Source organism: Gorilla gorilla, chromosome 4 (assembly GCF_029281585.2).
Source record: "Gorilla gorilla gorilla isolate KB3781 chromosome 4, NHGRI_mGorGor1-v2.1_pri, whole genome shotgun sequence".
Lineage (NCBI taxonomy): Eukaryota > Metazoa > Chordata > Mammalia > Primates > Hominidae > Gorilla > Gorilla gorilla.
The window spans coordinates 137099500-137121523 of NC_073228.2; the positions used below are offsets into that span (position 1 = coordinate 137099500).

Consider the following 22024-nt stretch of genomic DNA (forward strand, 5'->3'; position numbering starts at 1 on the left):
GTGCATTTTGGGAGCTGAAACTTCCACATGGAGAAGAGAGACTTCTGGGTCCAGATGCCTGCCTTTGTCCAGCCACTCTTTGGACTGGGCCAGAGCATGACTATCGCACTGTGATCAGCAGGAACCTGCAATTACGATGGAAAGGTGGGAGAAGGACGCAGAGTGGTTTTGCCTTAATCAGTTCTCACTTTAACAACTGCAAACAGACTGGCACCAGAAAAAGGGGACTTTTCTCAAGTTTTATTGTAAAATCCTCAGAAAAAGAGCATTTACAATGACAATAGTTTATGATAATTTGGAGTCATGGTTATACCAAGTGGTACTGTAAATACACCATGTGTTCGATACTGTGTAATAGGTCAAAGTAAACACAAACTTATTTCAAATGCCACATACAGTTACTGTGTTGGTACAAATTTCTACTAAAGTTGATGTATTAAAAATAATTTATATATATTTTATAAATAAGGAAAAATTCACATGTATAATAATTACAGGAAGCCTTTTGAGAAATACAGGTGATTACAGAAAATATATTTTGGAGGCTAGACAACGGTTCAAAATAATGTAATCTGCCTTGACATGAGAGATCCGAGAGTTTTCTGAGGTGGGGAAGCATGAGACTCGAATAGGACAAATGATGTGTGTGGCTTCACATCTTGAGGGTCACTCAGCTGCACTACAGCATGAAATGGTGTGTGTGACCACGCCAGCAAAACTCCATGCCCAGTTCTGCTTTGAGATAATCTCACACAGCCTTTGGGAAGCATGAGAAGCAAGGGAAAGGTAGGAAGCCACAGGGCCAGGCTAGGAAGGATGAGGGGGCCGGCCAGCCCCAGGAGCCAGGCAGGGAGGGAGTCGGGAACTGCGGGTCTGTGGTATGCGGCTTGCAAACCTGTTTCTCTCACCTCTCCCAAGTAGCACAGGACTCACAACTCTTCAACCTACGGCAGATGTCATGCTGGGCAGTGGATAAAGGTTTAGATTTGGGGCATTTTCTCAAGTTAGAGCTCTTGGTCCTCACAACCCAGCCAATACTGGTTGCTCTTACTCAGAAACAAAGCTCTGATCTTGAAGAGGGTGCCTCTGAAGGGCAGCAATCTCTGATCCGGCCGAGCACATGTCGCCAAGCTTGGTGTAGGGGCAAGTCAATAGTTATTGCTTTGTGGAGTGCTGGCTGAGCCCTCGAAAGCCCTCTAGGGCGTGGCCTATGTTCTCTGGGGCCACATGAGCAAGGGCTGGTTCCATATATGTAAAGATGAGCTTGGAAAGAAGCGTGCATGAATTGTGTGTTTTTTTTTTAAAGTGCATGCTAAATACTCTGGTGCTGGCTAAAGAAGCCTCGCTATGAATTTTGGAGGATAGTCCCCGCTCTTGTATTCTCCATAATTTCATACATTGTTATTTAGTTAAATTAGGCTTCCCCACTTGCTGCCCACAGCTCCAAAGGAGGATGTGGATGCACAGGACAATGCTTGTTTGTGTCCCAGGGTCTGCTGTGTGGCTGCTGCCTAAAGCATGCAGGCCCAAATAAGATGCTCAAATCCTCATGTGACTTAGCAGGTAACCTGGTATAGATAAAAGCAGGGAGTGGATTGCATTCCACTGGCTACTTGGGGTCTTGTAGTCACACCCTGAAGATAGGCACTGTATTTTTTTTTCCCTTGAATTTTTAAGCATCTCTGTTTTATGATCTCTATAATTTTGGAGAGAAACCAAGGCAGCTAGTGACTTTCTTGAACAAAATTTCTTTGCCTACATGCCAGTTTGGGAGCACATAGTAGTATCTGGCATATGAATGACTTCTGGCTTGTACCCCAAAGCAGGAAAGCGGCACGGGCAAAGACCACGGGGTAGGGGCCGGTGTAGCAGTCAGGTCAGTTGCTCCTTGAATGGTAGGAGCTGTTGTGGAATGGCTCATGAGCAGGGAGCCTGAGACACAGGAATGGAACAGGAAAGAGGGGAGAATAAAAAGGGAGTTGGAGGGAGGCTGCAGGGGCTTGGGTCCTCTGAGAGATGATGCTTGGCTGAGATGTCATGGTCTCGCTATTCCTGCTGGACGACACCTGACTTCCCTGATGGTTTCCAGCCAGCTCTCTCTAGTCTTGGTCATCTAACTCCAAAGGTCTGCAAGCGAGGGTTTGGAGGGTGTGATTCTGGGCAGCAAGGGGCTGTGTCCCTATGGGTTCTGACTGTACTTGGAGTGGAACCTGGGGTCCTGGGTGGGGGAGGCTGTCGAGGACTTCTGTGGCAGTGCTTCAATCTTATGTTACCTGCCTGGCCTCCTGGCTGGGGGTGGAGGGGAGTAGCATTCCGGGGGTGCTGGGTGCAGGGGCAAGTGTGAGGTAGATTGGTGGATGCATAGGAAGGAGCTGGGAGTGGTAGTGTCAACTCTCCTGGAGGCTTGCTTCTGAAAAGGAGGTTTGAAGAGTGGGAGAGAGTTGTGGGATTTGCTAGTGAAGATGGTTTGTTGTCTGTAATAATGGAATGAAACACATCATGATAAATGATCAACTATACTTTTTAAGCCCCTTGTAGAAAAATATATCCAGAGTGAATCTGTTTCACATCTCAGTTCTGAAATCTTTAGTTCACAGGTTATTGGTCAACAGAAAACAAGATGTGGCCGTACAAAGCCAACTCCTGGCTGCTTTCCTAAATGAAGACTCAGTGGTTGCAATCTCTATGGCAGCAGGCCGTTCTCTGCTTTATTTGGGGTTGAAAGCCGGCTTCCAGTGCCTACCTGGAATGGGGAGCCTTGTCTGGACAGATGGAGATGGGGAGATGTCTGGGTTGGGGGTGGGAATTGTAGGGGTTGAGTTTCTGTCTCTGGTGATGCTATCTCTAGGTCAAAGTACCTGATGTTTGGTATTAGTAGTTGGCTCCAGCCAGGATTTACAGGGCTCTTCTAGCTTCTTCCTGGAGCTTGGGGAAAAGTAGGACACTCGAATGACTTGGAGACTGAAGAAATAAGCCCAGCCCCAGGCAGGGTGGGCTGGGTCAGTGTTGGTGAGGCTGGGATGATAGCTTTGGCCGTGGGTGCGATGCCCATCAACCCTCCTCATGCAGGCAGGTCGTGCCATCGTCCAGAAGCTGACAGTCCCCCTTCCTGCCATCCGTCTGGGGCTGCCTGGGTGGGCTTTTGGACCCGGAGCCTTTATGCAAGGTTCTGCCCACTGGAGCAGAAGAACGAGGGCCTCTATTTCAAAGCCTTCCTGTCACCACAGGTGCAGATTATTTGTCATTTTGGGAAAAAAAAACTATCAAATTTTTGTAAAATTAATTTTATTTCAAAATGACTGAGGGGGTTTATATAAATAGCTTTCTTGATGATTCTTTTGGTAAAGTCAGTACTTCTTTAATAGCTAAGATATCAGTTGTGAATTGACCTTGTGGGTTCCTTAGGAGGATTACTGGCTGGGCTTGCTACAGGAGGCCCCCCTGTAGTGAGGCATTTCCTCCCAGTGGCTTTCCAACTGTGTCCCATGAACCTCTGCTGGGGTGAAGTATGGGAGAAAGGGCAGGCCAATCTGGCCTTCCTCCTCCTCCTCCTTCTCCTCCCGCCCCTGACTCCCCACCCAACCAACTCTATTGGTTTTCCTGCCAAAAGGCATTTACCTCCCTGCATTGGTGACTTTGCCTCCTGGGGCTGGACTCCTGAAACCCTGACCTAGGCTTCAGGCCTGCTTCGATTCAGTTGTGTCTGGCATGCTGTCAGTGAGACCTAAGTCTGCCGTCTCCAGGAAATGCACTCTGAGGACAGCAAAGGGCAGCTATGCTTTTTAGACACATTCCAAGATGGAAGGGACAGTGGGGGAGAAGCAGGTGCTGCAGAAGTTGACTCTGTCACTCCTGATTATTTTAAAAGGCCAGTTTGGGTCGAACTGGTCTTTGACTTAGGAATCCTGCTGCCCAGAGGGGCTCGTGTTCTGGTCTGGTAGTTGGTGGGACTTTTCCTCCTTTAGGCTCAGAGATCCTTTTTCTGTCAGGGGCTGATACAATGGAAATTTTTCCAAAAAAAAAGTTTATGAAAGTTGGAGAATTTTAGTGGTAAAAATGGGAGATTGGGAGTAAACATATCAAGATATTGAGGCAGGAAAAAAAAAGGGGTGAGATGGGTCATCCATGCATCCCAGCTACTGTGAAACTGCATTCTAGGCTTTTGAGGTGAGCTTCCTCAACTTATATCTACATAGCATATCTTTTAAAATAAAAAACAGACGTACCTGTCTAGGCACACCCCAGGGAGTCGCAGGGGACAGGCGTTTGGTGGACCAAGTTGCGTGAGACATACAAGTGATTGATCTCATGAGATCTGGGGCGGGGGATGCAGGTGGCTTGGCAGTCAGGCAGGAGTGAAAGGAGCTGTGTGTGTTGAGAGTGACACAGAGTCTAGGGTTTCCTCTCCTTGAAAGAGTTCATTCCTCAATGGCAAAGGAAAATCCTGGTCATGTCAGTAGGTGAAGGTGGCCAAATTAGCAAAGACGTCTGTGGTGAGACCACCTCTCCCAACCCGTGTGGCTTGCAAAACGATCATTCAAACCAGGACACATGTAAGTTCCACTCATATGTGGGAAAGGGATGGCGAGCCTGTTTTTGCTGAGTCTCTGATCTAGGCGGTCTCCAGAGGGCTATGTGGGTTGTACTTCTTCGATGGCCATGTGAGAGTCACCACAGCCTGAGACACATAAGGAGAATGCAGTAGTGCCAGCCTGTGGCCTTCTGTTCTGGGTTCTGCAGTGTGTGTGTATTGATTGGGGAATGTGGGTAAGAAAACCCTCGCCGAAATGTGTTCTCTCTGCAGTGCTGATGCGGGGATGGGGTACCAGAGATGAGTGGATGGGCCACAGGTAGGAAAACAAAATCTGTTTTGAACAGGTATAGCTTCAGGAACTCACCTGGCCCCACTCGTGTCCTTGGGGTTTCTGCATTGAGCCTGGAGGCCACCCATACCTTGCCAGGCAAGCCCAGTCTGCCCTGAATCTGGGGTACCAGACCTGACTAATGAGATGTCTCCCTTCTGTGCTGAAAAGGAGGCACGCAGAACTTGTTCTGGTTTTTTGGGGTCCCAACACAGAACCGAGTCCTTACGGATGAGGTGGCCTGGTCTGCTCTTGGAGAAGCAGGGTGGCAATAGTTGACAGGGCCAGTATTCTCAGATGACCATTGTTCTTTCTGGCTGTGGAATGTGGGGTTGTGACCAACCCCAAGACTCGGCCTAAGGCAGGGAAGGATATAGTTGGACCTCGGAGAGCATCTTTCTGCTTACTAGCATTTGAGATTATAAAAATTTTTTTTAATCAAAAATTTCCAAAATAAAGTGAGTGATTTCCCCATCCCCCAAGATGCAGTAAGTCTTGTTGGCTCTCCCTCAGGCTTACAGCAAGTCAAATGGAAAGAAAAGCAAGAAGCAGCTGCGAGGGAGAAGATGCGGTCCCACGCGAGGACGGATGGGCTTTCAGTTCGGGAGGGAGGCCCCTGCTCCTGGTCGGCCTCTGCTTCCGGGCCACTCCGTCAGGGCAAAGTCTGGCTGGGTCTGGCGGTAAGGGACAATGACTATGTGAAGGCAACTGACAGAGGTGTCTGCTTGGAGAGCAGGATCCCTTGGTTCCATGATGTCCCCAGGTCACTCGGTGTGCAGCTTGGCACAGAAATGATCCCTTTACACAGCAGCATATGTTCTCATCGTAGCTCAAGGCATAAATCATACTTCCTAACGAAAAAACCCCAATCTTGGTAGCAGCGCATACCTTATACTAGGAAACTTGCAAGGAGACCAGTGTTGAACCACAAAGCGAGTACAGGTTTTTGCTTTTGTCTGTAAAAATGTACAGCGCACCTGCTTGAGGCTGCAGTGTCAGGACTAGAGGGTGTCCCTTGGCCCAGGGCTCTGCTCTGGGCCCTTCATACCTCACCCACCCACACCACTGTGGTCCCCCCCTTTATACCTGACACCTCACACCGCAGCGTGTTTTGTCTCCCATTGATGAGGAACAGTGACTCTCGGGCTGGTGTGAGGAGGTACTGTCCAAACAGCCCACTGTCCCTCATGATTCTGTGGGCACCCCCCCAGGGCTGAGCTGGCCCTGTGGGTGGCTCCTTTAAGTTCTTCAGCATGCCCACCTTCCCCGTGGACAGCTCCAGGAACAGCAGGTCCGGCTCCGTGTGCAGAGCCGCATAGATGTTATATTGATTGCTTTCAGTGAAGGAGTGCTGGAAGGCCAAGTCTGAGATGCCCGAGTTTATCTGCAGGTCATACAGGGTCTGGATCTCGCCCTGCACTGTGATCTCCTGCACGTGCAGCCAGGGGCTGTCAGCTGCAGCACTGACTATGAAGCGCCCGTCAGGGGATGTGTGTGGGGTGCCTGTTACATCACCATTGGGGCCAAGCACAGAATCTGTGACACTGTCAACGAGCAGCTGTCGGGCAGCAGAGGTGGGGCTGTCCTGTCGGCACTGGATGAAGAAGTAGCCGCCCAGGTGGGTGTGTGCCATGGCCTGGGGCACGCAGCCATGGTGGTGCAGGCCGATGGTCTTGAGGGGCATCATTGTTTCCAGGTCCACCTTGTGGACTGCAGGATCAGACTTGTTGAAGATGAAGCCAAACCTGGGAGGGGAAGAACTGAGGTCAGAAGTTGCCTCCAGGGGTGGGGAATCTGTCATTTGTCTTAAACAATTACATCCTCTGCCTTTTCCCTTTATTATAATCTTTCAGTGATCTAATAGCCTCGTAATAAGATCTATCATTCTGCAGGGGATGTCTGCATAAACAAATAATCTATGATCTCAATCCAAACGCAGTGGAGTTACAAATGTTCCTGGATTTATGCTCTTGTAACATGCACTCATCGTTGGAAATCATTATGGAGGAAGGTGAGAGGCCCTTCAACTGCTTCTCCATTTATAATACTTATGATCTGTTTCCCTGAGGCCCATGCCAGCTAGAAAGGGGAGAGTCTGTGTCTGGATGGTGAGCATGGAGGAAAAGGGCAAGAGATCCCTGCCCCGATTCTGCCTGTTACAAAGATAAGAAAAGAGTTCTATATCCTTGCTGTTTTCTAGACTAACTGGCAAGTTAGAATTTGAGGATGCAGATGCAGCCGAACAAGTGCAGATGTCCTGTTAGTACCCTCTTCCCCTGGAAGGGAAACATGCTGGGGCAGTCTCTTCTCTGACCACATTGGTGATGCAGGTAGGAAGAACCCTGGGCATTGGGGTTGAGGACAGCTTTTCCCTCTGGAGCCAGATGGCCTGGTGCCAGCACACTGCCCTGCTAGCTGCAGAGCCTGGGGCAGGCTGCTTGCCTCTCTGAGCCTCAGTGACTCTAACCAGGTTAGCTCCTTCCTAGGGCTATTGGGAGGATTTGATCTAAGAGGGAACTTTAGCAGAGGGACTCAGGTAGGTGGGAGTTGCTCACATCTGGATTTTCTAAAATTCCTCTTTGGAGGCTGGTTGGAAGTATGGAAAAGCCTGACTCCAGGCAGGACTTCCCTTTGATCTTGAGAGCCTGTGCCTAAATCCCTTGCTCACAGAGGCCTTTTGGTGCTGTGTACACCTGCAGGAATAGAGCAGAATCTCTTCTGTAGTTTTCTCTAGAAAAACTGTACACCAGAGTAGAGGAAAATACTCCCTCCAAGGCACATCTTTAAAGCATCCTTAAAGAACCAGAGCATGGAAATAGCAAGAAAGAAAACTCTGCTCTTATAAGAAACTTTAAGTTAAAAGCCACACATAGGAACTGCAGAACCTCTGAATGTGCCCGACCCTCAGCTGAATACAGCTGCTTTATGAGGGCTTCACCATTTAATATACTCTTAGAGGCTCTTGCACAGGCTCTCTCTGCAGTGGGAGGGTTCATAAAGTGGCTTTCTTCCTTGGGTGAGGGTGAATGGGTGCATCTCCAGCAACAACTTGCAAAAACGAATCATTTCTTTCTGCAGAGAGGTGCTTGATGGCGGATTATAGAAAGGTATAAATAGTGCTACAAGACATTTGGGGTCTTGATGGCTTGGAGACAGGCTTGGTTGTCTGGCAGTGGTAAGTTTACAGAAGATATTGGGGGCTCTCTGAAGTGAATACGGATGGGGACTGACCATGCTGGGCCGAGGTCTGCAGTTGAGGCCATGGATCTTATTATTGGGTGTTGTTTTAGGTAGTGGCAAACCATGGCAATCAGGAAGCCTTGTCTCTTTGTGGGCTCCCCGCACAGATGCTCTGGGAGCTCCTAAAGTATTATGGGCTGTGGTTAGATGGGAATGTGGAAGAATGGTGCACTGAAACAAGACTTGGCTTTACATTTAGTCTGACTTTGCCAATTCCTAGCTGTGTGACATTGGTCAGTGTCTTAACTTCTCTGATCCTTATCTATAGCATAGGGGTTAAGACCACTTGGACTAGATTTTTGTGTCTAGCAAGCAGAGGGTGCTCAATTTACCGCTACTGTTTCTTTCTTTCCTCTGCTGCCTTTACCTTAAGGATGGGACTTCCTGACCTTTCTGGGCCACTGAGGGCATTAGGAGCTGGGTGCCTTCAGTATAATAGAGTTACTGACCCCAAGCAATGAGGACTAGGCTCTGGGTCTGTTTTACTGGACCTTCTCTGTTCCTTCGTGATGGGGTCCAAATCCAGCATGGGAGTGGAGGAGACAGAGAAATGAGCAGGTCCCATGCTGGGCAATGCTGCCCCTTGCAGGGCTGAGCTGGAGCGGGGAGTGCCTTAGAGGCATCATGGGCCAGTCTCACCTGATGTGGTTGATGATGAGGTTTGTTGGGGGAATGAAGAAATCATCCACTCCTGCGAAGGGTGTGCGGATGAGGTGCTGGCTCTGGCCGGCGCTGGCTTCTGTGATCACCTACAACACAGAGTGGGAATCCTAGTGAGGGCCCATGCAGGTGGGGGCTGAACCTGGAGACACCTGTATGCTCAGGTGGAGTCACCCCGGCAGAGGGGTGCTTGGGAGAGAGATGACTAACAAACCTCAATCTCAGGGAAGAGGCAGGAGCAAAGTGGAAGCAGTTCAGGCACATCCTAGGCAGGGACCCGTTCTTCCTGAAAGAGGAAGTGGTGGGACAGGACTGATTGCCCGAATTGCTTCTGCCCCATGGTTAAGCCTGCCTTGCTGCACTTTGTCAGCCACCATGATGGCAGAGTGAGAACCTGAGGGGTGGTGGTGGGGTTTCCAAGGGAAGTCTCCAGAATGGAAACATCACTGTGGTTGCTCAGAGACCACCTCCTCTCGTAATGGGGAATCCTACCTTCTCAACATGTAAGCCAGGCTAAGGAAAGTGGGAGAGGGCTGTCAATCATGAAAATGTCACGTGGTGGAACTGTCTACTGGGAGTTCATTTTTCTCTGGTGCCAGATGCCTGGGCCAGTTTGTTGGTAGTCTCTGTCGGATGCTACTCACAGGCATTCTCTGAGGTGCGACTCCAGGACTGATGAGAGAAAGCAGACATCCTATGGGATGCCACTCTGACATGCTGGGCTGTTTAGATGTCTTGCAATTAGAGTGCTGGGAAGAGGTCCTGGTCTCACACAGGAGACTTGCTGTAGAAAGTCAACAATTAGGCCCTGTGCCTTGTACAGATTGGTAGTGACAGAGCACGGCTGCCTCTGCTTCCCTGGAGGTAACGCTTTCTCCCCTGTGGACTTGGCAGGAGACAAGAGCCTTTCCCTGGTGTGTGTCCCAGCTGCACTCATGTCAGGGAAGGCACAATGGCAGCTCTGAGCAGAAGCCAGGTGGTGTGTGAAGTCAGATAGGATGAGTGAGTGGTCCGGAGTCCCTGCCATGAAACCCCTGTGGTCAGGCTGGGCAGCCCCTCTGTCAGCTAGTGAGGCCCAAGCCAGCCAGACTGTGTCCTCCTGCCTTCTGCATATGCTCATCAGCCTTCAAGTTCTAGGCCACTGCCCAGAAAGCAGCAGACCAGTGGCCCGATGAGGGGCTTGGCCAACTTATAGGCCCCGAGAAGCCCAGACCCTCTGTGCAGGAGAGGAGGCAGATGGTGGGCCCCTGAACGGGAAGGTGAGACACTTTTTCTAATCATGATATTGTGGCCACACGTGTAGAAAGGAGGGTCTAGATTTCTGCAGCCTGAGGCTTGGCCTGCAGGGTGAGAGCTGACTCTGGTGGGGGCTTGTGACTCCCATGGCTGAGAGCTCTGGATGCTTCTACTTTTTAGGAATGGAGCTGCCTTCTGGCTTTTACTTTTATGACAAAACAAACAGCACCTGGCCTGCCTCCTCAGGCTGGCTGGAGGCTTGTGTCTTTTTTTGTCTTGCTTTCCTCTGCAGTCAGCAGGCAGAGTGCTGGGCTGGAGTGATACAAGCCATGATTTTCAGGTTTGAGGCAGTCCTCATGTTGCATTAGGTTATTTCTCTGTGATTTTTTTTTAAGAGGCCAAATGATTACTTCTATGGTAAGCTCATAGGAAAAAACTCATAGAAGTGGGTGTTAAGAAAATATCAGCATTTGGAAACTGGATCTTAGAGAGTCTGAAAAGAAAATGCCAGGGAATTCCAAGAAGCCATGCAATCATTGCTTGGTATCAGGCCTGTCATTTTAGCTCATAGTAGAGATGGAAAATTACAGGCTGTCATTGGTCAATGTCATTCACGCTTCACTGCTCTGACACCCTATATTCAGAGGTTACTTCATCAAAACGCAGTGCCACGGGCCATTGAACTGATGTGGGCATGTCAGCCTCGTTTCTCTGAGTCACGAGTTCCTCCTCGGCTTTTTCTTGTGTCCTAACACATAGCTGGGCCCACAGTGCCCTAAAGATAACTGTCAAGCCCCTCACATTTGCTGCCGTATGGGCTTGGTACAGGAGATGCATGCATGTGTCTGAATCTCAGGATGTGCCCATCAGTTGGCAGGGTGGGGACAGCAAGGCTGGGCATCTCCCTCAGAGGGGTGTATGAAGCCAGCTGGGAAGTGGCATGTGGAGGGGTGGGAGAACATGGTATCCAGAGGACAGGCTGGGAGGCAGCTAAAAGCTGGCCTGAGAAAGGGGGTGGGCCAGAGAGTGCTGGGCAGCATTGGAAAAGATGCCAAACCTTCCAAACCTGGGTGCTGAGGAGGGCTTTGGTGGAGGGAGCCTCATTTGTACAAACACGTTCATGTAGTCTTCCCAAAGTGTGTTCAACAAATCCTTCAGTGTTGGATATTTAGAAACAATATTAGGATATTATTTTTAATCTCTTGCAAATACAAACAATGCAGTAACAAACATTGTATTTGTGAGAGATTAAAAATAAATGTCATAGCTCAATTTTTGTCCACATCCATGGTTATGGCCTTTGGAAAAATTCTGAGAAGTCAAGTTGCTGGATCAAAAATTACTCTTTCACTGGCCAGGCATGGTGGCTCACACCTGTAATCCCAGTACTTTGGGAAGCTGAGGCGGGCAGATCACTTGAGGTCAGGAGTTTGAGACCAGCCTGGCCAACATGGTGAAACCCCATCTCTACAAAAAATGCAAAAATTAGCTGGGTGTAATGGCATGTACCTGTAATCCCAGCTACTCAGGAGGCTGAGGCACGAGAATTATTTGAACCCGGGAAGAGGAGGTTGCAGTGAGCCAAGATTGTGCCACTGCACTGCAGCCTGGGTGCAGAGTGAGATTCTGTCTCAAAAAAAAAAAAAAAAATCTTTCAGGCTTTTGGTTCACACTTCCCAATGGCTCACCACAAAGACTATGCCAGTTGACTTTCCAGGAGCAGTTTTTGTGAGCAATGGTTTCTTTAACCCTAGCCCACAGTGATGAAGGTAGGTTTATTCAAATGATTTCATACTTTTTTTTGTGATAATGCATATCCTAGACTTTCCAGTTATGAGAAGGGAAGCGTCATGCTGTAATTCCTGGTATTATGCTTTCAGTGTTTTGTCATTTAGGCAAAGGTAAACTATTGGTTATTGGTTTTGGAGAAGTAGTCTTTATTATATTTAAAGAATTTCCTTCTATTCCTATTTTTAGGCTTTTTATTAAGAATGCCTGCTGTATTTAATTAAATGTCTTTTCAGTATTTATTGAAAACGTCCTACATGTTTTCTCTTTCAATTTGTTGGTGTTATGAATAATATTGACTGATTTCCTGACAGTGAACCATCATTGCATCCTGGGAATGTGTTCCCTGCTTGAGCATTTAGACACATTCCTGGATTCTATGTCTTTTTCTTTGCGTGTGTGTGTGTGTGTAGTGTTTGTTTATACACATGCATCTCTCCTGTGAAACTCCCTTTTTAAAATAAATTATCCTTGCATAATATTCCTGGATTTGTATGTTAGACAAGGACATGGGTCCAAGTCATCTCTTGGATTCTAGTCATTCCTGTAACCAAAACCAATTCTTCACAATTTATTCATTTAAAAAAATCATAAGCCATGTGGTTTCAATGCGCTTTAATTTGAATTCAATTAAAAAGAATTTAACAAGTCAACTTTTCCCAAACAAAACTTTATATTCTATTTTCTTTAGGAGCTCAGTGAATCTAAACATTAAGTTTCAATATAAAATCTTTAGAAACACCGTAAAACTATGTAGTTTGCATCTCTTTGTTTGTAATCACTGAGCCCATGAAATTCAAAGCCAGACAAATCCTTGTACTACTAAGGGTCATAAGCCAGAATGTCTTAAAAAATATCCTCAAAGCTTTGGAATCCAGTAAGAATTAGGAAATGAGTCGGAGTCAGACACCCCGAGCACAAACTAGTGCAACCCCACAAAACATGTTTGAGTTTTCATCCTGGACTCTATTTCTAATAGTATGTTAGAATTAAAAACAGAATTCTGCCTCTGTATTTATAAGTGAGATTAGTCTACAGTTTTATTTTTATACTATTTTAATCAGGTTTTATAATCACAATAACACTGGCTATTTAAAACAAACTGTATATTTTCACCCTATGGTCTTGGGATAGTTCAAGTAAAATTATATTTTGAGGACTTGACAAAACTCAGCTGTACATTTTTCTATGGTAGATTTTTCTTTAAAAAATCCATGGTAATTGCTCTAGCTCAAGTTTCTCTTTTCATAAGTCAGTTAATTTTTTTAAAACATTTTGCAAGCATTCACTCATTTCTTCTAGGTTCTAAAATTTCTTGCCTCAGAGTTGCAATGTAGTGTTATTTTTTGAGATAAAATCTCATTCTGTCACCCAGGCTGGAATGCAGTGACATGATCTCGGCTCACTGCAACCTCCACCTCCACCTCCTGGGTTCAAGCGATTCTCCTGCCTCAGCCTCCTGAGTCGCTGGGATTACAGATGTGCATCACCACACCCAGCTAATTTTTATATTTTTAGTAGAGACAGGGTTTCACCATGTTGGCCAGGGTGGTCTTGAACTCCTGACCTCAGGTGATTCATCCACCTCAGCCTCCCAAAGTGCTGGGATTATAGGCATGAACCACTGCGCCTGGCCTATTTTTCAAGTCTTTTCATCCTCCTGTATCTGCAATAAAATTCCCTTTCTCATTCCTCATTTTGTCTATTTTTGTTTGCTTTTTTCTTTATTGGGGTTGTGAAGGATTCATCTTTTTTGTTTTGCTTTCTATTAATTTTAGTCTCTATTCTTTCTTGCAAGTTTTGTTCTCTTTGAATTTCTTAAATACTTCCTTTTCAGGCTTTTAAGCCCCAAGAATTCCTTGGTACAGCTTTCTCTGTATCCTGTAAATTTTGATATGAAATAATAGTCTCTTTTTCTTTGCTTTTGAGACCATTGGTAGTTTTCCTTTTAATTTCCTCTTTGATTCAATAGATATATCCAGGAATGTTTTCTTAATTGTCAGAAAATATAGCCTACAACATCTACTTTTACAAAAATTTAAAGTTTCTTTAGTGATATGCTTTTTTATATGGAGACATACTAAAAAATTCTATTTGGCTGATGAAAGGCTTTCTACGTTTTTATTAAACCAAACTTCTTGTTTATATTCAATTTTCCTGTCATCTTGTCTCTTCGTATATTTTAAATCAAGCTCTTCTATGTTAATCACTCTTGTTTTACGTATTCGTTCTGTTGATATAGATCAGCTGTTCAGCACCTACTGTCTCTCAACATGCTTAGTGCTCTTAACCCTAAATTCCACATTGCCTGACGCTACCATGCATGCATGCTTTTTTGTTCACCTGTCATCACTATTCTCACCCCTTTAAGGGCAACCTTTTATTATCACTTTATGTGTGTTTCTTGGAAAAAAGTTATTGCTAGTTTTTAAACCCAGTCTGCTCATCTCTGCTTTTAATTGGGGAATTCAGTCATATTTGATATAATGAGATGTTCACTTCTCAACTACCAATTTCAAACAACATTCTCTGTATCCTCTCTTATCCCAATAAAATGAGGTTTAAAGTGAAGTTTTGAGTATTTTTACTCCCCCTTTCTGCATACTCCCTACTTTTGTTTATTTTTTGAAACAGGGTCTCACTCTGTCACCCAGGCTGGAGTGCAGTGGCATGATCTCAGCTCACTGCAGCCTCCACCTTCTAGGCTCAAGTGATTCTCCTGTCTCAGCCTATCAAGTAGCTAGGACTACAGGTGCATCAGCACACCTGGCTAATTTTTTTTATTTTTTTTTTGTAGAGATGCGGTTTTCCAAGGTTGCTCCTGCTGGTCTCCAACTCCTGAGCTCAAGTAATCCTCCTGCCTCAGCCTCCCAAAGTGCTAGGATTACAGGTAAGAGCCACTGCACCTGGCTCCTACTCTTTTTACTGAAACAATTTATCTTTAGTTACAGCTTGGTATCAGAATTTCTTTCATTGTCTCTCTCCTCATTCAAATGTCCTCACCTAGCACTTATTGTACATTTCTAGATAGCCTCTCCTCATCCATTTTACTTTTAATTTTAGATCTTCCTCTCCTGGTTCATTACTTGCCACTATCTATGTCCACCTTGATGTCTCTAATCTGGCTCATCTGATGTTTGTCTAGTATCTTTCCTTAGGTGTGGCGCATGAGTGATGGGCTCCCTGAGTTCCTGCGTACCCGTATATCTTTCTTTTGTCCTGACAGGTAAATGATGTCTTGCTTGGGAATAGAACCCTTGGAGCGTGTAGATGGGATACCATGGTCTTCCAGCTCCTATTGCAGGTGAGAAGTCCACTGTCAATTTGATTAGTTTTTCTTAAAACTTGGAGTTCTGGAACTTTATCACTAGTGAAGAGATGTGTCATTTCTCATCAGTTTAGCCTGGACTTGTAGATGCCTTTTAATTTACAGGATTAAGTTTCTTCAACTTGAATATTTTATTGGAAACTTATTTAATGTTTGACTCCATTCTAATAGTTATCTTTTCTTTCTAAACTTCTGTTCTTCCCACTTCACGGCTCAAACTCTTCATGGGTTTGCTCTGTGATTTGAGAGAGCTTTTCTTGTTCTTTATCTTTCAGGCTACTATTTTGGGTCTCAGTAGAAACCATGCATTTTTCTTTTTTTTTGTTTTTTGAGACAGAGTCTTGCTCTGCTGCCCAGGCTGGAGTGCAGTGGTTCCATCTTGGCTCACTACAACCTCTGCCTCCAGGGTTCACACGATTCTCCTTGCTCCTGAGTAGCTGGGACTACAGGTGTGCACCATCACGCCTGGCTAAGTTTGGTATTTTTAGTAGAGATGGGGTTTCACTATGTTGGCCAGGCTGGTTTCAAACGCCTGACCTCAGGTGATCTGCCCACCTTGGCCTCCCAAAGTGCTGGGATTACAGGCGTGAGCCACTGCGCCTGTTCACATTTTTCATCTATTGCAGTTTTAAACTGGGAAATCTTTTTTGTTCTTTTTCTAGTGGCCCCTCCTCTTGAATTTTCTGAAGTGCTTTCTTATTTTTTGTTGGTATTTCTGGCAGCTGTATTTCTTTGGGCTGGTACTCTGTTCTGAGTGACCTTTATTGTGGTGTCCAGGCTCTCTGATAGGTTATTACTATTTTTTGTCACCTCACTGGACCCAAGAATGGCTGGTGGCTTCCCCAGTGTGACAGTGGCCTCAGAGTATAGAAACTGAAGTTGTGAGTGATGCAGAGGTGCAGGTAGGTGGTCAGTCCCTAGAAGGAAGCTTCTCCAGACCCTGGTCTTTCTGCCCTCTTGCCAGTCTTGGTTCCAGAGGGTTCTAGAGGGGAGTTAGCTCCATTTGCAGCCCTTCTCACCTTGGGTTCTGAGAGAGAGAGAGAGAGACCCTAATCTCCAGAGGCATCCATTATATGTAATGAATTAACTTTTCTCCTGTGCACCCAGAATGGTTCTTTGCACCATCTTTGGGAGAATTGAGAAAATAGGCATTCAAATCACTTTACAGGGCTCATTCCTCTTATGGATCCCTGATGGGCAAGGCTGGGCAGGGCATACTCAAATTACTCAAGTCAGGGTTGCTATTGACCTTTCTTGGCTGATGGGGGAAGGGATCCCACGGATCTCTGGAGCCCAAGCTCTACCCAAGGGAGTGCTAGATGTTTGGGCTCCAGAGCCACACTGTCTAGGGTGGACCATAGGCAAATTATGGAACTTTTCTGTACCCTAGCACACTGTAAGCACTTGGTAAGTGGGCTTTTGTTTACAGATATAATTGCTGCTGCTTCTCCTTCTTCATTGGCTAACATCTGCTGCTTGCTTTGACACTATTCTCCAGCCTCCCTTCTGGACCCCAGAGCCTCATTCTGTTGGGACCCAGGAGCTATTGGCTCAAGAGAGGCAGGATTGTGGGGCTGGATGGGGATTGGGTGGCACATTCTGATTGTTGTGATGTCAGAATCCTATTCATCATCATTATTGCTGTCATCAATTGCCTGTGAGGGGCATTGGCCTGAGGCTGTTTCCTACTCTCTCCTTGAGCCTTTATGGATATATTTTGGATAAATGTAATTAGCTACCCGGGGAAGCAGGAGATACTTATTTTATAGGGAGAGAGTTCTTCTCTCAGTGGAGTGTGGGTATCAGCCTCCATGTGCTCAACATACCTGGAGACTTGGTTGGGACTTGTGCACATCCCCCCAGCTCAGGACCCACACTTGGTCATGTGACTTGTCATAGGACAGCTTAGCCGGCAGAGGGTCCACACCTATGGACTTGAAAAAAAATAGTGACATGTTGTGAAAGCTGACATGATGGTCATTTCTGGGCGTTGTATGCATGGGCATCACTCCTGGGCGAGGGGAAAGCCAGTCTAGAAGCCTTGCCAATGGTTCCATTTGGGAACCCAGGGCAGAAGCTTCCCATCTGTCTTTTTTCTCAGAGGCATAATTATTATTATTATTATTATTATTATTTATTATTAACTTTTGAGACGGAGTCTTGCTCTTGTTGCCCAGGCTGGAGTGCAATGATATGATCTCGGCTCACTGCAACCTCTGCCTCCCAGGCTCAAGAGATTCTCCTGCCTCAGCCTCCCGAGTAGCTGGGATTACAGGCATACACACCACGCCCTGCTAATTTTGTATTTTTAGTAGAGATGGGATTTCTCCATGTTGGTCAGGCTGGTCTCAAACTCCCGATCTCAGGTGATCCGCCCACCTCAGCCTCCCAAAGTGCTGGGATTACAGGTGTGAGCCACTGTGCCTGGCCCAGAGGCATAAAATTAGTGGTCAATAATGTTCCTTATTTTCCTGCATGTTTTACTTAAAGGGACCTAGACCAACATGGCAAAAGTCTGAACACAGAGGCTAAGTTTTTCACTCAGGAACCAGCTCCAGGGTTCCTTCATTCTTCCTGAAAGTCTTGGACCCTCAGCATCCTTCCCTAGACTACTCTGTGGCCTAGATTCTGGTGAGTTGGTCCTCCCTCCTAGGTCATCTGAGGTGGACTTTGAGATCATCCATTATCACCCCTCTCTATCTTTGTTCTACTCTGGGCAGTTTCTATCTTGCACAGCCTTTGACTGGCGCCTCTGGGTCTCAGACTATGGCATCAGCAGACGTGCTCTTTTTTAACTGCAGTACTGCTATCCCCTGATGATATAGCTTCTCCTATGGCCCTGTCAAATGAAAGCTGTTTTCTACTTCTTATAGATTACAAGCTCAAAAACTCTGTTCTATAATGCTCATGCCACTAGACTATGGCACCCTGCTCTTCTTCTTGTCACTGGTCAACATTCTAGTCCTCCCTTTGCTGTCTTCCTCTCTACTACTCACTTGGTCACTAAGTTTGGTGCCTTCAATCCACATGGAAGAGTCATCCAAGGCCCTCCTTTCTTAGTTCCTTCTTGGTTTCAATGATCTTTTCCTCCTCCCCACCTCAGCCACCATAACTTACACTTTGTTTTATTTCACCCACTCATATTCTAGTATTCTAGTCTCTCCGATGAGGGGGAGAAAAACTGCATCATCTCTGCCTCCACTGGTCAAAACTTTTCTAAAGAAGTAAGCATTTCTCCTTAACTCACTTTCACCAAGTTTCTGAATTCATGCCGAATTCAGAGATCATTCTGTAATCCTATTTGACATTTCAGTAAGATTCCACATGATTAAACCACATGATTGATTAAACCCTTACATACCCTTCCTTACCTCACGTGGCCTCCCACCTCCCTGGCTTCTCCTCTTCATTCTGACTTCATCTTTGACTGTCTTCTCTCTTTCACTGGAATGCCATGGCTTCTAATAACCCTCTATACTCTGATGACTCTAGAATTCATTCATCTGTTGATGATCTCAACCTAACATATAGAGAATTGAACTCTTGATTTTTTCCCACCCTGCTGAAATATATCTCTTCTCCACTCATCACCATCTTTGAAGTCTCCCTTTACTCTCTTGCTTTAATTACTCTCTTGCTTTAATTAAAAACTCTTGTCCCCTGAGCCTTAAGTAGAGGCTGTTTTTTGTTTTCTAGACTTTACATACCCCAAGGCCTTTGTAGCCTCCAGCTACCTGTATTTGTTCCTGCTAGTTTCTCTTCATTCACCAAAGGCTTTAGCACCTGACACTGTCTTCCTCTACTGAGAGCTTCCTAACCCATCAGTAATGGTACCATCTTAACAACACATTCTCCTCCAGCTATCCTGTTAAACTTCCCTCAAGTTAGGACTTTAGCTGTTCTCTCTCCTTTCTGCTTAACCTTCTCCCATTGGATTTCATACTCTTATTCTAAGGTGGTATGGAGCAGGAGTCCAGAGAACTTAAGCCAAAAATCATTTAAATTCAGGACAGAATTTTTCTCAATGTGCTGAGCAGCAAGGCTATGGCAGCCAAGAGATCTGATCCTGGCAAACAAGCCCCAGGATTAGGGGCAAATCAGAGGCAGGCTGAGCCCTACAGAAGCTTCAACTCAGTCTCTACTCTCTTTGCCTAGCAGAGGAAAGTGTAATCTTCTATATAGAGTGTTTGCCATTAAAAGGCTTATTAGAAACAGAAGATAGTTGATAGAACATATCCAAATTGAAGCAGAAAGAGACATGTGAGACCCAATGGGAAGTCCTAACTTTTTTTTTTAGAGTTCCCAAAGAAGAGGTGAGAGAGAATGAGGCAGCAGAATATATGAAAAAATAGTGGCTGACATTTTTTTCAATCTTTTGAAAGATATCAGTATACATATTCAAGAAATACACATATTCTTTGTAAATCCCAAATCATAATAAATACAAAGAATTCCATATGCACACACATAATAAACTGCTAAAGATCATGGAGAAAAGTCTGGAAAGTAGAGAAAAATGATACAGCACCTTCAAAATAGCAACAATAAGACTATCAGCAAAAATAACTGAAGATAATGAAATGATACCTTAAAATGCTGAAAGAAAAGAATCGCTAACATAGAATTCTATACTCAGTGAAGAATAGAAAGTAAAGAAAGTTTTTTTTTTTTTTTTTTTTTTTGAGACGGAGTCTCCCTTTGTCACCCAGGCTGGTGCAATCTTGGCTCACTGCAGTCTCTGCCTCCCAGGTTCAAGTGATTCTCCTGTTTCAGCCTCCCAAGTAGCTGGGATTATAGGCCTGCACCACCAAGCCCAGCTAATTTTTGTATTTTTAGTAGAGACAGGGCTTCACCATGTTGGTCAGACTGGTCTCGAACTCCTGACCTCAGGTGATCCACCTGCCCTGGCCTCCCAGAGTGCTGGGATTACAGGCATGAGCCACTGTGCCTGGCCTGAGAAATACAAAGTAAAGATATTTGAAAAGAAAAACTGTGAGAATCTGTTTCCAACAGATCTTCAAGCAAAGTTGGTGTTAGAACTATTCAGGAATTAATGGTAAATGTGTGGGTGAATATAAATTAATGTCCTGTGGGGTTAAATTACATATACAGATAAAATTCATTACCGCAACAATGCAGAAGTAAGGGGTAGGAGGGTTGAAGGAGTTGAAGTGTTTTATGGTTCTAGCATTATTGGGGATATTAAGTAACAATTTGTATGAGACTGTATTGATGCAATGATGCATGTTATAATCACTATTATGTTAACAACATAAAAGAGTGCATCGTCAACAACAGAATAATTAAAATGTTTGGCAAATCCACAAGAAAGCAAAAAGGAGAAAAAAGCAACATAAACAGGTAGGTCAAATAACAAAAGTAACATAGTAGATAAAAATCAACTATATAATTAATTACATTAAACATAAATGTATCAAATACTCCAAGTAAAAGACTAAGATGATTAAATTAGATAAAAACCCAACTACACATGGCTTTATAAAAGAGGACCTTAAATATAATGACATAGAAAGGTTGAAAGTTAAAAGGAGGGAACAATTATACCATGAGAAAACTAATTAAAATAAATCTGATTTAGCTATACTAGTGTTAGACAATAGATTTTCAGGCAAGCAGCATTACCAGAGATAAAGAGGGATATTTTGTAAGAATAAAAGGAAAATGATATAATGTTAAAGCAAAAATGAGTAGCACTTTGAGAAATATAGTGGAAGATGTTAACACACCTCTCTGCAGCTGATGGACTAAGCAGACAAGAAAATCACCAAGGATAGATCTAAATCACCAAGGATAGATCTGAACAATACAATGAACCAAGTAGATATAATTGACACATATATAGAATACAGTATCTAACATCAGAATGCACATTCTTTTAAAGTACACATGGAACATTTACCAAAATTGGTCATAAACTCAGTCATAAAACAAGCTTCAATAAATCTCAAAGGATTGATATTATTCAGAGTATGTTCTCTGGCCAGGGGAATCAATAACAAAGAGACAGTTGGAACACGTCCCATTGTATTTGCCAAGAGAAACACGACCCTGGCTATTTCCAACTTTCTTCATATAACAAGCCTTTACTGGGGAAACTGAGCATTGTTGAAGAGATCCAACTCTGGTCTCACTTTAAATTTATACCCACAATTCTTAAGTGGGCCCTCATTGTTGCCCAGCAGTCCTATCATATTTGCCTGGCCAGTTCAGTCTCATGTTGAACTTTTACCTCTCTCTTCAAACCTCCAGGCTTGACTGAGAAAAAAACAACTCAAAAAGAAGTTCATCTAACTACCACCCATTGCATCACCTATTGTACTTGTGCCTGGATGTAAGATATTCCATTTCCTCCTGTTATAATGAAAGGATGTGATTTTTCTCTGGGGCTAGATCTCCACTTGTGTGCTTTGGATTTCATTGACTCCTGCCTAGAGTCAATGCAGGATGAGGATGCAGGAGAGACAGAGAAGAATTGTGGGAGTAGTTATTCTCAGTAGCATATAGTGCTGTAATGTCACCTACTTTAAAAAAGTTCTTTTGTCATTCCCTTCCAGGCATTGCCTCATTTCTTTACATTTACTCACCTTTACAGCAAAACCCTTCCATATGATTGCCTGTATTCACCATCTCCATTTCCTCACCTACGATTCTAACTTGAATCCACTCCAGCAGGCTTGCATTCCACCATTATCCTATCTGTTCCTGCCAAGGTGATCCACGACTCTATGGTACCAAATCCAATGGTCAGTCCTCAGTCTTCATAACATACACATGCTCATCACAGCATAACTCCCTTGAAACACACTCTTCTTTTAGCTTCAAGAATCTCTCTCTTTATCCTAATTTTTTCCTATCTTTCAGGTTACTCCTCCTTGGTCTCCTTTATTGG

At 44.9% G+C, this 22024-nt stretch overlaps 1 protein-coding gene across 3 annotated transcripts in view; it reads right to left on the reverse strand.

The window, feature by feature from the left end:
- Window positions 1-229: 229 nt before the first annotated feature.
- The window catches only part of FSTL4 (follistatin like 4), a 413052-nt gene continuing 391257 nt past the window's right edge, over window positions 230-22024 (reverse strand). For all 3 annotated transcript variants that reach the window (XM_031011434.3, XM_055386609.2, XM_055386610.2), the window contains 3 exons: window positions 16941-17048; window positions 8742-8851; window positions 230-6607 (listed from right to left, as the gene is read on the reverse strand). In XM_031011434.3, coding sequence (XP_030867294.2) covers window positions 5905-6607; window positions 8742-8851; window positions 16941-17048 — 921 coding nt within the window. In that variant the 3' untranslated portion in view covers window positions 230-5904. The remainder of the gene's footprint in view (window positions 6608-8741; window positions 8852-16940; window positions 17049-22024) is intronic.